Here is an 18531-nt window from a genome sequence, read left to right as displayed (position 1 = left end):
TTTATGAGGACAGACCATATACAATATAAAGTAGCCCACTGGCACAAAAATAGATGCTTGCTATTCATTTCTTCCTTCTCTTATGGGAAAGTTTAAAATAACTGAATTTATCATCATTATCATCACTTAGCAATTTCAACAGACAAAAACACAGTCATAATTTACTATTTACAATGTATCTATATCTCACATCTAAAACTTTGTGATCTTCTCCTTGTGGTCTTTCTCTTTCAGTGTAATTTCATTGTCATAGAAAACTGGACTGTCCAGACCCTGGATGTGGTTTGGATCTTTCTCAATTAAGTCTGACACCTAGAAAGAAAGAAAAAATATGCAATGCATTTAATAAATGTATTTTGCAAAGCAGCTTTGCTAAAACTTCAGCAATGAAACAATCAGAACTGAACAGCTAAGCATCTAGAAAAATGGATATTTACTGCAGACATTTCTAAAACTTTTCATAAAAATTATATATATATGTTTGCATTGCTACAATATTTTAACAACTGTAAATATTCCGCGTACAGACGACAACATTGTCAAAATGATCTCTGTTCACACGGATCCGTGAAAACAACTAAAAACACTTTATTATGCTGCCAGGCCAGTAAATGTTGTTGTGTAAATGAACACCAAAACTCATAAAAAGTTTTCAGTTTTTAGTTGAAAACTGTGTTGTGTAAACGGACCCTAAATTATGATGTTTAATCCTGCTCAATATTTCTGGACTGTGTTTGTCACACTGGTAATAAAAGGTCTTACCTCTGAGTCGGAGTTTCTGCAGCCAAAGCAAATGAGATCTGACTTTCTGACAAAGAGCTCAGGTCGAGCTTTCTTCTGCTTACAGCCACCTGAAGTAGAAAATAAAATAAAAATCAGTTTAAGTTCAATCTTTGTGTGTTTGCCTCACCAACAGGCATATGAGAAAGTGTCATCTTACCTGAGATTGCACTAACGGTTAGTCCTGTGATCATGGTCACCAGTATGCCCACAGGGCAGAAGTACAAGTAGGACAGAGAATACCAGTTGTCTGCCAAAGCTGGTCTTGGCCTTAAGGACAGCATGAGACATTTGTGTATTTGTTAGTTTCTGAAATGTGAGCGGTGTAGATTTCATCTAAACAACAGCAGAAATAAATAAATATTTTTATATGAAGAAATTAATACTTGTAGCAAGTATGTAGCAAGAATGCATTAAATGTTAGTGCAAATGAGTGATACTGTAGTAAAGATGTTTATAATGTTACAAAATATTTCTATTTCAAATAAATACTGTTTTTTTTTATTATTATTCATCAAAGAATCTGAAAAAAAAATGGTTTCCACAAAAACATTAGGCAGCACAACTGGTTTCAACATTGGTAATAATGCTAATGTTTTTTTGAGCATCAAATCAGCATATTAGAATAATTTATGAAGGATCATGTGACACTGAAGAGTGAAGACTGGAGTAATGCTGCTGAAAATTCAGCTTTGATCACAGGAGAAAATTACATTCTAAAACATATTAAGAAAATGTAGTTTAAATTGATATAAAATATCACAGTATTACAGTTTTACTGTATTTTTGATCAAATTAATGCAGCCTTGGTGACCATATGAGACTTTCAGCAACAATAAAAAATCTTACTAACTCCAAACTTTTAATTAGGTGTGTGTGTGTGTGTGTGTGTGTGTGTGTGTGTGTGTGTGTGTGTGTGTGTGTGTGTGTGTGTGTGTGTGTGTGTGTGTGTGTGTGTGTGTGTGTGTGTGTGTACTAACTGTGGAGTTGTGGTTTGTAGGACTGTGCTGAATGGTATCATAGTGGTGGTTTCATTCACGTCCTGTGCAATGCATCCTTCCACACTCAAAGGAAGGCGGAGGATCTTCTCAGGTAAAGGAGGATACAACTGAGCTCCAATTCCCACCCATAACGTTATAACCAGGCCGGAAATCAAACCAACTAAACCTCCCTGTTGGAAACAGTACATCATTAATTTGTATGAATTTAGTTTAGTGTTAAAAGTGCAAAAAGTACTTTTTGTTTATATGACAGTGGTCTTGAAATTTATACCAAGAGCTATTGGTGTGGATGTAGCATGACAAACATTTTTGGTTACTGATACTATAGAAATACCCACTTGCTGTGGGAAAAAAATTACTTAGAGCACATTTAAGACATTTTGGTTATTTGTTTAAAAAAAGTGACACCTGAAATATTTAAGTTCTTACAGTGGAGTTTGCACAGCGGAAGAACATGCCGAGCAAAAAAAGGCCCAAGAGAGGTCCACTGATCATACCAAATATGGACAGAGCTGCCTGTGGAGGAAGGGATTCACAGCATGTCATTACAGTCTGTTATCAGCAGAGGGTGGGACAGTGAAAAAGTCAGTGGAGGGACATTATTGGAGTATTACATTAAAATTTGCTTTGTGTACAGAATAGATTTACCTGCAGTATATTGCCCATCAAAGATGCGATACCAGCCATTCCAATGCACACACCTCCAAAGAATACACCTAGTGATGAACAGTCCACCGTTACACATCAACATGCACATCAATCCATCATCCCCCTGTAGTCCAGTCATTTTATGAAAAAAGGTTGAACAAATTGCAACAGAAGCAAACTCAACTGATTTTGTATCCTCAATATGTCCTGAGTAAGGAAAAAAAAGTCCCAAGAATCCCATTAGGGGAAAGTTTTGAAAAAGACCCAAATATAGCCTATTAATATGCCTATTCATTCTTTATCTCACGTGAATAGGGCAAAACATTTAACCTTTAGATATCACCATGAAAATTACTGAGTTGATTACTTACATCAAGACAAACAAAAATTGTATTACAAGTTTTTTTAAATTGTTTGTTAACATGGACAAACGGTGCATAATCTAATTACGTATGTGCTAATTTGCATAAATACCACAACAGATCTAAACATTGGGTATAGCCGGGTGAAAATGTCTTGTTGAATCTTGGTGACACATAACAGTAAAATACTTAATGTTAAGGTCTGAATGGCACACATTTAGGCTACCCATGAGCATTAATACATAGAGGCAGGAAGAAGTACTTTAGAAACCAGCCTTTATTAATTATTATTGCAGAGATGGGGTTTGGGGCTGGGTCTGTGGGACTGTTCCTGGGGATTCACTTTTTTTTTTACTTACCTTTTGTCTTCTGCATTCTCCTTATCATTGTCTCCTGTTCTTCCCTCAGACTCGTCCCCCAGACACAGTCCCACAGACCCAGCCCCAAACCCCATCTCTTAAATATTAATAAAGGCTGGTTTCTAAAGTACTTCTTCCTGCCTCTATGTATTAATGCTCATGGGTAGCCTAAATGTGTGCCATTCAGACCTTAATATTAAGAATTTTACTGTTATGTGTCACCAAGATTTAACAAGACATTTTCACCCGGCTATACCCAATGTTTAGATCTGTTGTGGTATTTATGCAAATTAGCACATACGTAATTAGATTATGCACCGTTTGTCCATGTTAACAAACAATTTTTAAAAACTTGTTATACATTTTTTGTTTGTTTTTCTTGATGTAAGTAATCAACTCAGTAATTTTCATGGTGATATCTAAAGGTTAACATTTTTGCCCTATTCACGTGAGAGAAAGAATGAATAGGCGTATGAATAGGATATATTTGGGTCTTTTTCGAAACTTTCCCCTAATGGGATTCTTCGGGACTTTTTTTTCCTTACTCAGGACATATTAAGGATACAAAATCAATTGAGTTTGCTTCTGTTGCAATTTGTTCAAGGTTGACCCCCATTTTGGCTTAAAATGACTGGACTACTGCTTCACTCTGTTGTCAGTGTATACAGCTGTCACTGAAACTCACTCATGCCCATGTTGATCCAGGACTGCTGTCTCTCTGTCAGCCAGGGCATTGCTGGTTTTAAAAAGTCCGCCACTGTGACAGCCACCAGAGCGTTGATACTCGATGACACCGTACTGTTGAAACACAACACAAAAGCTAACTAATGGTGTCTGATGTGTGACCTGATCTCAAAAAGATTCACATTGTGTTCCATCAAGCCTTAAAAATCAGGATCCCATGCTTTTTCTCAGCTAAATCCTAATGACCTTATTTTTTTTATTTTAAGTACACCCTGATATTTCAAGTTATGTTTTAAACTTTAAATAAACATAATAAAAAATATTGAAATATTATTAATATGATATGTTCAGTATAGTATTATAGATAAAACTATAATTGAAAAAAAACTGTCAATAATTAAAAATGTATAATCACTAGAACATTTGTATTGTATTTAAATATATTTAAATGTTAATGTAAAAATGTATTTAAATACTAAATCATAATTCATGTAAATATTTGTGTGTATACAGTGTGTGTATATATATATGTAGCACATTAACATTTAGCATAGTTTTAAATAGAATACAATATAGTATGAACATTTATAGTATATATATATAAATATATATATATATATATATTAATGATTTTTTATTATTGTCATTATTCTAGTGTTATAAAATATATAGGCTAGTTCACTTTTTTGTTTGTTTTGGTTTTGGTTTTAGGTTGTTCCCCCTAACAATGACCTTGTTTCAGGTTAGAAAACTTTCCCAAAATGATCAGGATGGACTTCTCTGACAGATATTTATTGGTTGTTCACCTTAATGTTCCACTGTAAGCTGCAGCCACAAACAAGCCCGGCAGTCCTGGGAAATCAGCTAGTATGTCCATCACCAGATAAGGAAGGAGCTGGAAAACATTTTATTTGGTCAGATTAATTGTAAGCAGATGTGGACGAAGTACACAACTTCCTTACTTTAGTGAAAGTATAGATACTACAGGTCAAATATTACTCCGTTACAAGTAAAAGTTTTAAAGACCTATTTTTACTTAAGTAAAAGTACAGAAGTACTCATTTTTAAAAATACTTAAGTATCAGAAGTAAAAAGTAAATGTCAATGCATTGTTTTATTATTGTTGCATTGTTTTATGTAATACTTAAAGTACCGTATGCCTCTGAATCTATGCCTGCCTACCCTCATATCAATATCAAATTTATTTCTAGAACACAGTTCCAGTAGTGGGATTGAATGTGAGATTGAATAAGTGCCCTCAATAACGTCCACAATGGTTTCGGACACCCAAATGGCTGTTCCCTCAAATATTGCCCTATTTAAAGTTTTTGGGCTTTTAGTATGCATATGTTAGCCTTGCTGTTATCTATAAGCTAGTGTGCTCCAAAAAAGTGACAAAAGTCGCATTTAGAAAATCAAACCCAACGTTGAAAATGAAAATCAGGTTTATGTCAGAATCCAATGTCAGATTGACGTTAATCTCCAACGTTGGACAGACGTTGTATTGTGGTTGAAAATGAAAATCGGGTTGACGTCAGAAACCAACATCAGTCGTGTTCTGACGTCAACCCGACTTTTATTTTCAATCAAATCCAACGTCAGTCTGACGTCGGGTTCTGATGTCAATCGGATGCAGGGTTCTGACGTCAACCCGACTTTCATTTCCAACCAAAATGCAACCCCTGCAACCAAAATCATCCACTGACTGATGTTACTTTCTACTCAAGGACCTTGACAGAATTGTAGTGGAGTAAAAAGTACGATATTTGTCTTTCAAATGTAGTGAAGTTAAAGTAAAAAGTTTCCAGAAAAAATAATACTCAAGTAAAGTACAGATACTCAAAAAGTGTACTTAAGTACAGTACTCAAGTAAATGTACTTTGTTACTGTCCACCTCTGATTGTAAGCATTGTTGTGAGTAAAAAATGAAGAGGTCACTTGTATTACCTGGTCTGAAGCTCCTACATCTTTATTAGTGAAAGGATCACAGTCTTTATATATGGAGTACATGGTGAGACCAGAGAGCATGGCCAAACTCACTGTGACCCATAAACCAACCATATTCACATACAGAGATCTGTGTGGGCAAATATTGACAGGACACCAGTGTTTGCTTTGAACATATGCAGTATTAGCTGTAGGAGCATGAGTAAAATCTAATAATATCATGTCTTGAGTGAATACTCACAGCTTGGCATGTGTTACTGTCCGACAGGAAATGTAGCGCTGCACCTGTGATTGGTTGATTGAGTACATGGACGCCCACATCAGACTGCCGCCAACAACGATTGTCCAAAAACTATGACGCCTCAAAGGATCAGGATCAAAACTGGAGAAACATTTGAGAGGTAAGTCTATCTGTCTGTCTCTTTCTTTACACCTACCTTCTAACTAATACACCACCATTCAAAAGTTTGGGGCTGTAAGTTTTTTAATGTTTTTGAAAAAAGTATCTATCTACTGTAGTAATTCATTTAATAATTAATTATCTTTACAACGGAACTGAATCAACACTGAACTGACTTCAGCTGAACAACAAACGAAATGCATTATTTTCCTGTTATCACTATAAAGCTGCTTTGAAACAATCTGTATTGTATAAAGCGCTATATCAAGGTGACTTGACTTTTGACCAATTTAACACATTCTTGAACCTGAATAAAAGTATATATATATATATATATATATATATTATTATTTTTTTTATTTTTTTTAATCAGTATGTGATCTAGTTTTCTAGTCCAGATTTCTTTACCTGAAAGTTTCCAAACGTCCTCCATAGTAGCTGTCATTCCAGATCTTCCCGAGTCCCCCCTGCAGCACAGCCCCCCGAGCGATGACCGCCACAAACCCACCCAACATGATGATCATCTGGAACACATCTGTCCATATCACTGCCTTCAGCCCTCCCTGTTAACAAAAGCAGATCCGCGTAAAATGCACAAATTGCACCATAGTTTAGATGAGCACCTGATGACCAAGAACAACATATAAAAATCAGTAATTTTGGTGATTTCGAGTTACTCTCTTTAAAAAAGAGGTGGTTTTCATAGCAATGAACAATTCCAGTAAACAATTCTCAAAATAACCATTTTTTTCTTTATGCAAAGAACATTTAATAATCTAAAGAGTAAGATAATCTAATCTTCACTATAAAGAACCTTTTCTTCATGGAACCATAAATACCAGTGTATCGATTGGAAGTTAATGCAAAACTAGTAAATGAGCCAGGGGTGAATGGGACATTATCTGCTCTTGCCCTTTTCTGCAATCGCAAACAGTATGTAAAATTGTGATTAAACTGAATGATGTTACTGACCAGGGTGCAGTAGATGATGCAGACAGCCCCTGTCGCCACTAGCACTCCCCACAGATCCAGACCTGTGACTGCAACACAAAAGCTTATTTATAGACATTAATGTGTTTGTGGCCCTGTTTACACCTGGTATTAAGATGCGTTTAAATACAGGTGTAAACAGGGTCTAAAACGTTTCGAGCTTGTCCACTTTCGACCACTTCCAGTAGTAGAAAACACATTCGACCAGATTGCTTTCATATGCCCTGTTTACACCTGGTATTAAGATGCGTTTTGGTCGATCGGATCTAAAGTAGACGAGGGAGGCACATTCCCGTTTACACCTGGTGTTTAAATCCGTCTCTTTTGTCCACTTTCAACCACTTCTGTCCTGATTTCTTAAAGGGAAGTGTCTATGGGTGGGTAAATGCATGGTCTTTTTTTTCAGATCTTTTGATCTAATGGATGAAATAAGCTCACACAATTTACTTATGAATGCAAATTGTGTGACTGAAAAACACTGAGAGCAGCAGTTTTAGTTCTTGCTCTGATAGACAAAACACCAGCCGAACGCTGTGAGTGTGTGTTAGAAATCAGGAATGGTGAGAGAACATTGTGCTTGGTTTGTTTTCGTCTTCAAACCAAACTTGGGTAAATAGTGTGAGCTTATTTTGTCCATTAGATCGAAAAAAATGAAAAAACCCATAAATTTACCCGCCCATAAGACCCTCCATTTGAAGAAATCAGGACAGAAGTGGTTGAAAGTGGACAAAAGAGACAGATTTAAACACCAGGTGTAAACGGGAATGTGTCTCCTCTCGTCTGAGTTTCGACCACAACGCATCTTAATACCAAGTGTAAACAGGGCCTATGGCTGTTTTATCAATTTGCGGCACTTTTGACTGCTCAAAATGTCTTTAAACTACTTCATCAATGAATGATAGTTGGTAATGTATTGCTGTATTGGGGAATATTTTTTATATAAAAAATAATAATTTTTGTAATTGTAAAAGTTTCTGTATTTGAAGTATCACCCATTTCCGTGCAAGCATTGTTTGGTTTAATATACATGTGTTACTATTTCTTCTAGCAGGCTTTGTTAAATGGTTTTTGACATTAATAAATGAAAGATAGTTCTTTACTTACTCTGATTAAGTGCAAGTGCAGGGGCATAGATAACCATGCCTGTGTATAAAGCCTATGAGAGATAACACCACCCATTAGATGATTGAACAAATCTGTTTTGCCTAAAATTCGTTAAATATATTCAACATTTATGACTCTATGACGCGGAAAATGCATATACACAACAGACATTGTTTTTCCAAAGTGATTCACGATGACACAATCACTCGTCAGATGCATGTTTGGTTATGTATAAAGTCATGCAAGAAGCTAAAATCCAACTTACGGTTTGAGCAATATACATGCTGGTTCCAATCACTCGGATGAGCTTGTTGAAACGCATTTCCAAGTACTGCAAAAACAAGTGACCAATTCAATTAATTATTAGCAAACGAAACAACAAATTTACATTATATCATTTACATCATTACACAAAAGTCAGATTGTACGATGAACTATTACATACTGTTTTTCTCAAATTAACATCATTGTTGTTTTAAAGGTTAATCGTAAGATTTGTGTGCTGATACTTTAACTTATCTGTGACAAGTCACATCACCCGAACCCTTTTAGTTTAGCTGTTTTCGAAATACACTCAATGAATATATTCTAACACTAAATATATAATTTTTTCGTTTTAATTTTGATATATTTTACTTTTTTTATTTCATTTTAATTAGTCTTTTTCATATAGACAGTGACCAGTGACAGTGATTATTCAATAAAGCACTTCTGACTGAAGTTGTCAAATCCAGTACAATGTCAGAGGTGATAAATCTGTTTGTCAATAATCTATCCTGACATTGCCTTTTTCCTTTTAATCCTCTCTCTCTCTCTCTCTCTCTCTCGTCCTCATTGCATTTCCATCTATTGATTCTTTATCAAACACAGGCACAAATGAGTGTGTTTCCAGTCTGTCTCTGTTCTCTGTCCTCATGCAAACCCCTTGTGCCCCGTGTCGCCCTCTTACCTCGTATGTGCTGGTGATGCCCAGGCGGTAAAACAGAGGCACGAAGATTTCAGCGCTGATGATGGACATGATGGCATAAGAGAAGACAAAGAGCCAGAATGGTGTGCCGTACATGTACGCCTCTGCAGGGGTGCCAATAACAGTGATCCCTGACATGAAACTAGCCGTTAGGGACAAAGCCACAGGCACTGCGGTCATCTGACGGCCACCCAGTAGAAACTCTTCATTGCTGGTCTCCTTGCGTCCACGGATGGCTTGGAACAAACCGATGCCCGCAGCAAAAAGGATCAAGCCGGCGAACACCACATAGTCCCAAACTGAGAACGTCGCAACTGGACCTCCAGTGCCCGTCATGATTTGGAAAGTGCTCTTTGAGAGACCCTAAAAAGTTATATACCCGGTGTCACGCCGGTTAGAAGTGATGTTCTGCTGGAAATTCCTTCCGAATCTTTTGCCAACAGGAGGACGAACCAAGTAGCTCCAGTCAGTGCCAATGACTGATAAGAATTCAAGTCTTCTGCAATCTTGGACCAGCAACAAAAAAACTTGGGTTAATGATCCCTCAAGGCCAGAAGATATATCAAGTTACATTGTAAAAGGAAGTGAATGTTTTTTTATCCCTAATCTTACAGAAACTGTTTAGTCAAATTAAAATGAATTCAGGAGGATGCCTTGTGCTGACTTAACCTCGCTTAGTCAGTCAACTTGTAGGTGATAAGGTACACAAGATAAACCAAAAAAAGAACTTGGCTCTTTTAAGATCATTTTTAACAAGATCAGAGGACTTCCAGAATATGACTAACATACCACTTCATTGTGAGCCCATAGCAGGTCATGTCAATCTTCTCAGTTCCTGGTACTGTTTTGAGGTTTACTTGAAATAAGACTTTTGTTTTTAGCTTAAAAAGTTTCCTTTCAGTCGTGTTGAATCATTATCTATCGACGGTTCCAGGTAAATCAGAAACCGTGAGCAGCTTTCCAATCAGCTACAGTTGACAGAAACAATACACGCGATAAGATGAAGCAATTATTAACCACATATGAAACCAGGGTTCTTGGTTGATATGAGCAAGCAAAAGAGCTGTAAAATCTCAGATAGACATTCAATTGCACAGGTGTACTGTGAACGTGAACCTTACAATTCACACCAGTAAAACAACATGAGTAATGGTGCTGTGACGGTTGAGGAAGTTAATCTGTGACACTGTCAAAACATCTTGATGTTGTGATGCTGTTATAGGTTCTCCAAGCTGCAAAACAATTTTTAATGGCATTCTTTCTCCTATTTGAGTGCTGAAGATACGTGTCACTCAGGAAAGAACTGCGCACTAACTGTGCATGCATTTACTTTTCCATTTTCAATATTGTGAACACAAGATAAGGCCTGCAAGATTTATATAATGAGAGCTTGGTAAATTGACTGAACTGACAGTGTGTATCTTTATTAAAGATCAGGTGTATGACGATCTGCCAAGCGAGATGACTTAATGAAGCCCATTTGTTGCCATGTTTTGTAATAATACAGCTTGGTTTGTGTACATAACCCACATAGGATATATTTCAACACTGAGTATCTTAGGAACACCAAAAAAGTGTAAAATGAATCATGTAATTATTGTGGGAAAGTGACCATTTATAGGGTATGTGTTTATGCCAAATAAGCTATATATCATACATTGGCAACATTGATACTGGATCAGACCCAAAAAGCTACTGTGTAGGAAAGGAAAATCCCAAATGAGATCTCCCTAGTATCTAAATTGTTTCTCCTATACTGCGAAAGCAGATGTTGATTCTCAGTTAAGTGACGTCTCCTGCTTCTCAGATTTTTCTCCTGGAAAAAAGGCTCTTATGTCTGTTCATGAGATTAAATGAGATCTCAACAATGTCTCTTGGGCTACAAAGTTGCAAACAAAGGTCAGAGATTTTAATATTAAGTAAGTCTAAGACCAATATTCATTTTAAGAATTTAATTTAAGAAAAAATTAAAATAAAAAATACTTTTTATACTATCTTGCACACAGTGCAATTGACTTTGTACACCGACGCATGTATCATTCCTATTTTGCACCCGACGCACAGCGGACTTTTCCCTCCACAGACGCACATCGGTAAATTAGGGAATGAACTTGCACTCCCGGGGGCAGTTCAGCGCAAACGTTCCCTGGTGCTATTTTGCAGTTCCAGAAAACAATTCCGCCACAGACCCAGAAAAACCTAGTCTAAAGTCAGTGGCGCGTTCAGATGCTATTTTAAGGGCGCATGCTTGGCCATAATGTAGCGTGTGCACAACGCGCATACACTTTGCTTATCTCATCCATAAATCTAGCTTCCACATTTGCCAAAATTATTATACGCCTGTTTAACCGAAACTTATTTGGGTGGATTTCTCCCATCCCCATACAATGTCACTTCTCTGTGTTTTACGGCCCTGAAGAGAACGTTGGTCTCCTCGGCTGTGAACTCCTCCTGGTGTGCGCCTGGCAAATCCGCCGTTATAATAGCAATCCGCCATGGAACAAGCAAGCCTGCTCTTAAAGGGAATGTGAGATGTCGCTCTGATTGGTTTATTTCACGTTACGCCCAAACCACACCTGAGTAATGAAGCTACTTCAGACCAACCCATTTTAGATTTGCGTCGGGCGCAAGAGTCATTTATCCCGCCGGTATAACAGCAACAGCGCCCGAGACCCGCCCACAAAGTTACTTGCGTTTCGCGTTTGATACTTGCGTTTCAGATCGTTAAAATAGGGCCCTTTGTGTCTATATGTATTTGTTTTGTTTTTTCGCTTGCTTTTAATTATTTTTGGATTTTTATTTTATTTTTAATGTTTATTTTGCATGTAATTTTAGAAGAAACATCTTAGACTTATAGTAAATTGATATTTAAATGTAACAGAGATTTAGGGGTATTGACATACACTGTGCATATTTAGTAGGCCCTTAATAGTGACCATACAGCATGTAAGTGATTTGATTAGAAAAGAGTCATTTTTATGCATGCTGCACAGTATGATGGAGATGAAAGAGACAGAGAGAGATCAGGTTCTGTGTCTGTATAAGAGCAGCAGCCTTTCAACACAAGCAGGTTAAACCAGATCCTCCAGGTAAGTGGTCATTTTGATTTACTATAACACTGCTGTTTGGCAGCCAAAAAGTAGGAAAGACACATGAAAAGATAGCAATGAGATTCTGTATGTATTTTTGAGTTATAGTCCAAAAAGTGACTTTCTCTTGGCTGACTCTTTTTCATCATGGACAATTTTTTCTCGTTGCAAAACAATGCTGTTCCAGGCAAGTAGGCAATGGAATGCATTTTTTGAATTCCATAATGGTGTCTTTTTTTCTAAACATGCATTAGACCAGGGGTTCTCAACTCTGGCCATCAAGGTCAAATTTCATGCATTGCTCCAACCCTAAACACACCTAAACAAGCTGATCAAGATCTTCAGGCTTACTAGAAAGCTACAGGCAGCAGGTGAGTTGGATGTTGGAGCTAAACTCTGCAGGAAAGTTCAGGAAAGACCACGAGTGCCAGAGTTGAGAACCCCTGCAAATTAAGGTTAAGAGTAGATCAAGTTCAAAACGGCTCTCCAAGCTCTGTGTATTTTCCATTCATCAGTGCTCGTCCCTGCAGTCGTGCTGCGCCTCACATTTTTACTGCATAAACGCTTTCTGTGTGAATGACCCTTTACGTTTTTTCCGCTGTCAGTGGAGCTACGAAATCATAGAAGCCTATTTCCACCACATATGAAAAAAAACTGCTTTGTTAAAATCATAATTATGACATAAAAAGTCAAAATTATGACATTATAAGAAATATTTATAAGATGAAAAGTCGACTGTCAATTATGAGATGAAAAGTCAAAATGATGACTAAAAATGTCTTAAATATGATTATGACAAACTATGCTGAAATTATGACATGCTAAGTAATAGTTATGACATACTAAAATTATGACATAAAAAATTATGATATAAAAAAGTCATAATTATTTATGACAGACTAAGCCATTGACACTCATTGAGATAAGAGGTCGAAATTATGACTTTCTATATCATAACTATGACTTTTTGTTATAATTTCTTCTTTTTAGCTCATAATTATGACTTTTTAATGTCAAAAATGACTTTTTGATTTCAAAATTTAAACTTAATGTCATAATTTCCACTTTTTTAACAAAATTGGACTTTTCATCCCAAATTGTGACTTATGTCATAATTGTGACTTTTCATCTAAAATAATTTCTTCGTTTTATGTCATAATTATACAAAAGCATGATTTTTTATTTCTTATGTGGTGGAAATAGGCTTCCATGAAAACATGATTAGATTTAACCTACTGTGCCCTTCAAGTGGAGACAGAAATATTATAATTATGAGTTCTAAGCACACGAATGACCGAACATAGTCGAAATTTACGGGTGGAAAACTTAAAATTCTAGATGATATATGAGTTGCAAAGTTGTGATGTTGGAAGGAATGTGTTGATTTGAAAGATAGATAATAAATATGCATAATCTATATAGAGATCAGTCAGCAAGTGTGTAGCGAATGATGTTAATCACTCAACTTTCACAGTTTGCATCACGTTTAGTTGTGATACTATGTAAAAAAATAACTGATAGAAATTTTCATCATTTTGAATTCAGATGTGGTTATTTGGGTTAATTGTTTGCAAAATATTTCGACATGTCGTAATAACTAATGCCTGACATCGAGATAAGAGTTTCCCAGCTGCACTTAAAGGCAGCAAAACAAAACCCTGGAAACCACCCACAACAACAAGCCACAATGGCAACTTGTGCAATCATGTGCTATCACCACTCACAATAAATGCCAAATCCAGTTTAAGATGACTTTTAAATCATGTTGCCTTGTTTACTATGTCTATATTTGTGATTTCTAGAGTAAATTTCTCATTATATTCACTGTAGTTCTCCATATCCCACTAACAGACATCCTGATACCCTGCCAGCTATAATGTCTCCTCTGTATGTGGTTGGCATGCTGGGACTTTTGATGAAGATATCAGCGCCTATGTGTGCCCCCACTGAGTACACCATTTACATCGAGAGACAGGAGTGTAATTACTGTGTGGCTGTCAACACCAGCATCTGCATGGGCTTCTGTTTCTCCAGGGTAAGTGTATGGACAGAAAGTGAGGAGGGTTTTGTAGAGAGCTGGATCCAAGGAGAGACGCTCCAGCATGCAGTGTGACAAGCTGATTTTAACAAATGATAAGATATCTGATAACTCACACCCATGCCAAACCTGTGACTTTCGTTCTTCTGTGGAACACAAACGAGATTTTTCCATTCCATTTCATTTCATTTTGTGTCCCACAGAATAACAAAGACCATAATCTTTGACATCTATTGTTCTACGAAGAACTTTTAAAGTGTTAGTTCACCCAAAAATTAACCTTCTGTCTTTAATTACCTGCATTTTCTATGTAGATGACACTATTGTTCAGTACTAGCAGGCTAGCCTTTTTGCCTGTGTTTTAGGTTGATGTTGTTTGGATGAAGAAAGAGAGGAAACACTGTACTTTTCCAGAAAGTATTGATGATAGTGACGGCAGTGCATCAGAAAATAAGGCGAAAGGAAGAAGCAGTGAGGGTGATAACAGAGATGAAGAATATAAATCATAGATTGTTGTGGAAGTCAGGCATTTGAGTACATTATCCTTTGCCAGTTTGGAATATGTGATCCATACTACAACTAAAGGTCAGGGAAGACGCCACTGCCTATTGGCCTCACTACACTGACAAGCATTGATGCTCCAAAAATAATGACTAAACAGGTCAAAATCCAGTCATACACTGAAAACGAAGAGTCTTGTTGATTTTCACTTGTGCTACAGTTGGTTTGGAATTCCAAGAAAGAAACAATGTAAAAGATTTGATGTTTAAAAAAAAAAAAAAAAAAAAAAACTAAGACATGGTTTCACTACTGTCCATCTGTTCTTTCCAAGTTTCATCTGAATTTGTGTCAAGTTTTTCACATTGAGTTCCAAATGAAATATACTAGCACAATGGAATGTTAATAACGCCCTTTTGATGTTTTTTTGAAACACTAAGACCTTTCCACTACTTTTAATACAGTGTGTGACGTTTTAAGAAAATTTGCCAAAATTATTTACCCAAATAGGACAAAGTCAAATGGCGGCACCGTAAAAAAGGTCAAAGGTCAGATTTTGGAAAATGATTTTTAGCCTTAAATGTATGTAAAATATAAAGTCATTTATTTTTTTCTAGCTGTGATTTCATAAATGTTAAAATGTTCAAAGGGTTTAAATGTTCTTTACACTAAGAAAAACAAAGAATCATTCACTAAAAGTAGGGCTGCACGATTAATCGAAATGAAACCGCAGGCGATTTGGCAAAGGCTGCGATTATGTTACACGCAGCTTGTCAGTGAAGTACGGCTCTGTGATCAGTAGTAGATGCTGCTCCATCTGAAAGCCAGAGGGCGCTCTCACGCAGACACTCCAAATATGCCCCGCCACAGAAGTAAGATAACACTCATCATTCCATGAAATCTCTTCCCTCAAATGTTTTCTGAAATGATTTAGTGGCAATTTGGCTAAATATGCATCTCTACGTACATTCGTCCTGTAGGACAGTAATGTGAAGGAGTTGGTGGGTCCTCGTTTCCTGGTTCAGAGGGGCTGCACCTATCAGGAAGTCGAGTACCGGACGGCCATCTTGCCTGGCTGTCCTTCATATGCAGATGCTCACTTCACCTATCCAGTGGCACTTAGTTGCCACTGCAGCACCTGTAACACCCACAGTGATGAATGTGCCCACAAAATCAGCAGCGCTGCGAGGAAATGCTCCAAACCTGTCCGTCATCTGTACCCCGACCCCGAGGAGAACTACATCCAGCCATATTGGGAACAGTACGAGTAATGTTTGATAATTCCTTGACTAAAACGGAAATTAAAACATAGTGTGTGTGTTGACTGGGGGCAATTGTTTGTTAGACAATCATTGAGTAAACCTTATGTCACTAAGTTACCTAACTCATTATGTTTGCTGTATTTTATATCAAGCATCTGATGGCTTTAATGAGGCCAAAAGTGGTAAAAAAAAAAGGTGTGGTTTTAATGGGGTTCAAATACTCATGCTTTTATGGATAATAGACCTTCTGCGAACTTTAATGATGCTTTAGTGTTTGATCAGCAGTGTCTCTATAAACAATTTAGAGGAAAAATCCTTCCATAAAAATGCGTTTTATCACTTGTGTATATGGTTTAACAATGGGTGATTATGGAATTATTCATACAGTTGGTTGTAAGGACAGTGGCTTGAACCATTTTATGTTTTGGCAAATTGTTGACTAATTCATTTGAATTTCTACAATCTCTTTTGTACGTTTTTCTACGATCTGCTTAGGTTTAGGGGTGAACCATCATGCTTACTTTTTCTAAAAATAAAAAAAAAACCTCACATTTCCATTCAAATCACATAAATCAAATTCATACAAAGTTGCTGCCTCTTAAAATTCTTACAAAAACGACTGCCAAACATTCCCCCTGTCTGCCATTAGTCATCAAACAGATAGCCCCACCTTAAAAGCATATACCATTGGCTGAACCGATGTTGCTTTGCTTAGAGAACCATTTGAATGCTGATTCTGAGATTGTCACTTGGTAAAACATTGTGTTGCCTAAGTGTTTTTCATTAAAAGACCTGCTTTGTATTGAACCACCAAACAGTGTCATTGACTTTTAATTGTCCGAGAAGTAGCCAGTGTGTTTGTGTGTAGTAAATGAGCAATCATTGCTAGATAATGCACATTTAGAGAGGCAAAAAGCTGTGGGTTTATTTATATTACGAACTCAGAGGATGGTTAACCCAAGTTTGCATTCATTCTAGTCCTTTTGTTTCTGTCTTTATAGGCCATATTGTATTTTATGGGTTCTTGTAACCAGCCGTTACTATGTTTTTCTTTTATGGCTGTCACGCAATAATATATCTTTCTTTTTTTACGTGTCAGAAAATAAGGGCTACAGGGGAGGGTTGGGAAAAAATTGCCTAGAGGTGGATCAAGGACTGACACCATGGTTACATGCCTGGGGGTCATAACAGGACAACAAATTAAATATGTCATGTTCTGCCTCTGAGTCAGTGTCCTAACAACCAGTACAAACATAACCTACTCCTCTTTTGAAACAAATGAAAGGTGCTACATGTTCTATAATTATGAGTAAAAATGCAGTATGTCCTTTTGTTCCCGTCCAAATATGTTATATTGGTGTGTAAGGATTACACAATAGCATAATGTGAAGTTGTTCTTCATCTTTCAGCTGTTATGTCATTATTTCTCCTTGCTAATCTCTCTTTAATGTTCATTCACATGTAGAGACGTGATCCCACTGTGATCCCCTTTATATTATTCAAGGATTCCTGTCGGCTTGGTCACAATCTGGCCAATCAAATTAGAATGGCGCAGATGCTTTCTTGACAATAGCGCATGAGTCTGTGTTGTGATAATCCAATGCCCTGATATAATAATACATCAAACAATAAAGCTGGTGGAATCTGGCTGCTCAGCAGTCTTTTACAGGGTTGGTGGGACTAGAATACCTTCCCCATGTGTTCAGTGTCCAGTGGAATTTTTTTCTGCCACATTCCTCCTGCTAAAACTGGCTAGACTTGAAACATAAACCAAAGGTTGAGAAGCCAATGGCTGAATTTCAGTGGGGTTGTTGTTGCTGAACTATAGTAGCGTTGCATTCTGAGTCTATAAGATACATTCCAGTCGTGTCTTTGATGTTTATCATGACCTAAAAACGTTCAGATGTCATTCAGGTCTCAACAAGTCAGAAGCTCAAAAAAAAAAAAGTGTTTGAAAAAGAGAGTCTAAAAAAAAAGAAGAGCAGCATGACAGAAAAACACAGCCATGCAATATAATAAAACAACATTTGCTTTTTGTATCTAAATTAGATCAAGATTAGACTTAGACTTTTATAATTAGACTTTTCAAAAGCATTGTGAGCCAAGTTTATCGTAGAGACCATTGCTGGCAACGGTTCTTGATCTACTTAGGCTTACGATGCTTTTGGGAAACGCAGCCCTGATCGATAGCCGTGGATCACATGCTATGAGTCAATGAGCTAAATAAAGCTGGTACTGTGACTGATAACCACCAGCTGCATGCCTGGCCATTTTAATATAACACCTGCGAGTTCATTGTGTGTTCTTTTAAGCATATCGGACAACTGTTTGCTTAATGTATAACTGTATTTCAACCTCAGCCAGAGAAACAAAGATTAACATGATCTTTCTGGAGTTTCACT

General features: G+C 36.9%; 2 protein-coding genes across 2 annotated transcripts; one reads left to right on the top strand and one right to left on the bottom strand.

The window, feature by feature from the left end:
- Positions 1 to 192: 192 nt before the first annotated feature.
- slc5a8l (solute carrier family 5 member 8, like) lies at positions 193 to 9578 on the bottom strand (the record flags this gene model as incomplete). The annotated part of the gene is made up of 15 exons (XM_081380039.1): positions 193 to 312; positions 763 to 851; positions 941 to 1050; positions 1761 to 1951; positions 2211 to 2297; positions 2430 to 2497; positions 3836 to 3948; positions 4641 to 4729; positions 5782 to 5911; positions 6023 to 6163; positions 6590 to 6744; positions 7154 to 7221; positions 8276 to 8327; positions 8541 to 8606; positions 9225 to 9578. The coding sequence occupies 15 exons, from the start codon at positions 9576 to 9578 to the stop codon at positions 193 to 195; spliced, it is 1833 nt and encodes a 610-aa protein (XP_081236165.1).
- A 4629-nt stretch (positions 9579 to 14207) lies between these two features.
- On the top strand, positions 14208 to 16138 carry tshba (thyroid stimulating hormone subunit beta a; the record flags this gene model as incomplete). Its single annotated transcript, XM_081380414.1, has 2 exons — positions 14208 to 14366; positions 15848 to 16138. The coding sequence occupies 2 exons, from the start codon at positions 14208 to 14210 to the stop codon at positions 16136 to 16138; spliced, it is 450 nt and encodes a 149-aa protein (XP_081236540.1).
- Between the last annotated feature and the right edge of the window lie 2393 nt (positions 16139 to 18531).

The sequence above is a fragment of the Scardinius erythrophthalmus genome (assembly GCF_964197995.2).
Source record: "Scardinius erythrophthalmus genome assembly, chromosome: 12".
Taxonomy (NCBI): Eukaryota; Metazoa; Chordata; class Actinopteri; order Cypriniformes; family Leuciscidae; genus Scardinius; species Scardinius erythrophthalmus.
Note: the sequence above shows the minus strand (reverse complement) of the source record. Positions and strands in the feature narration are given on the sequence as shown.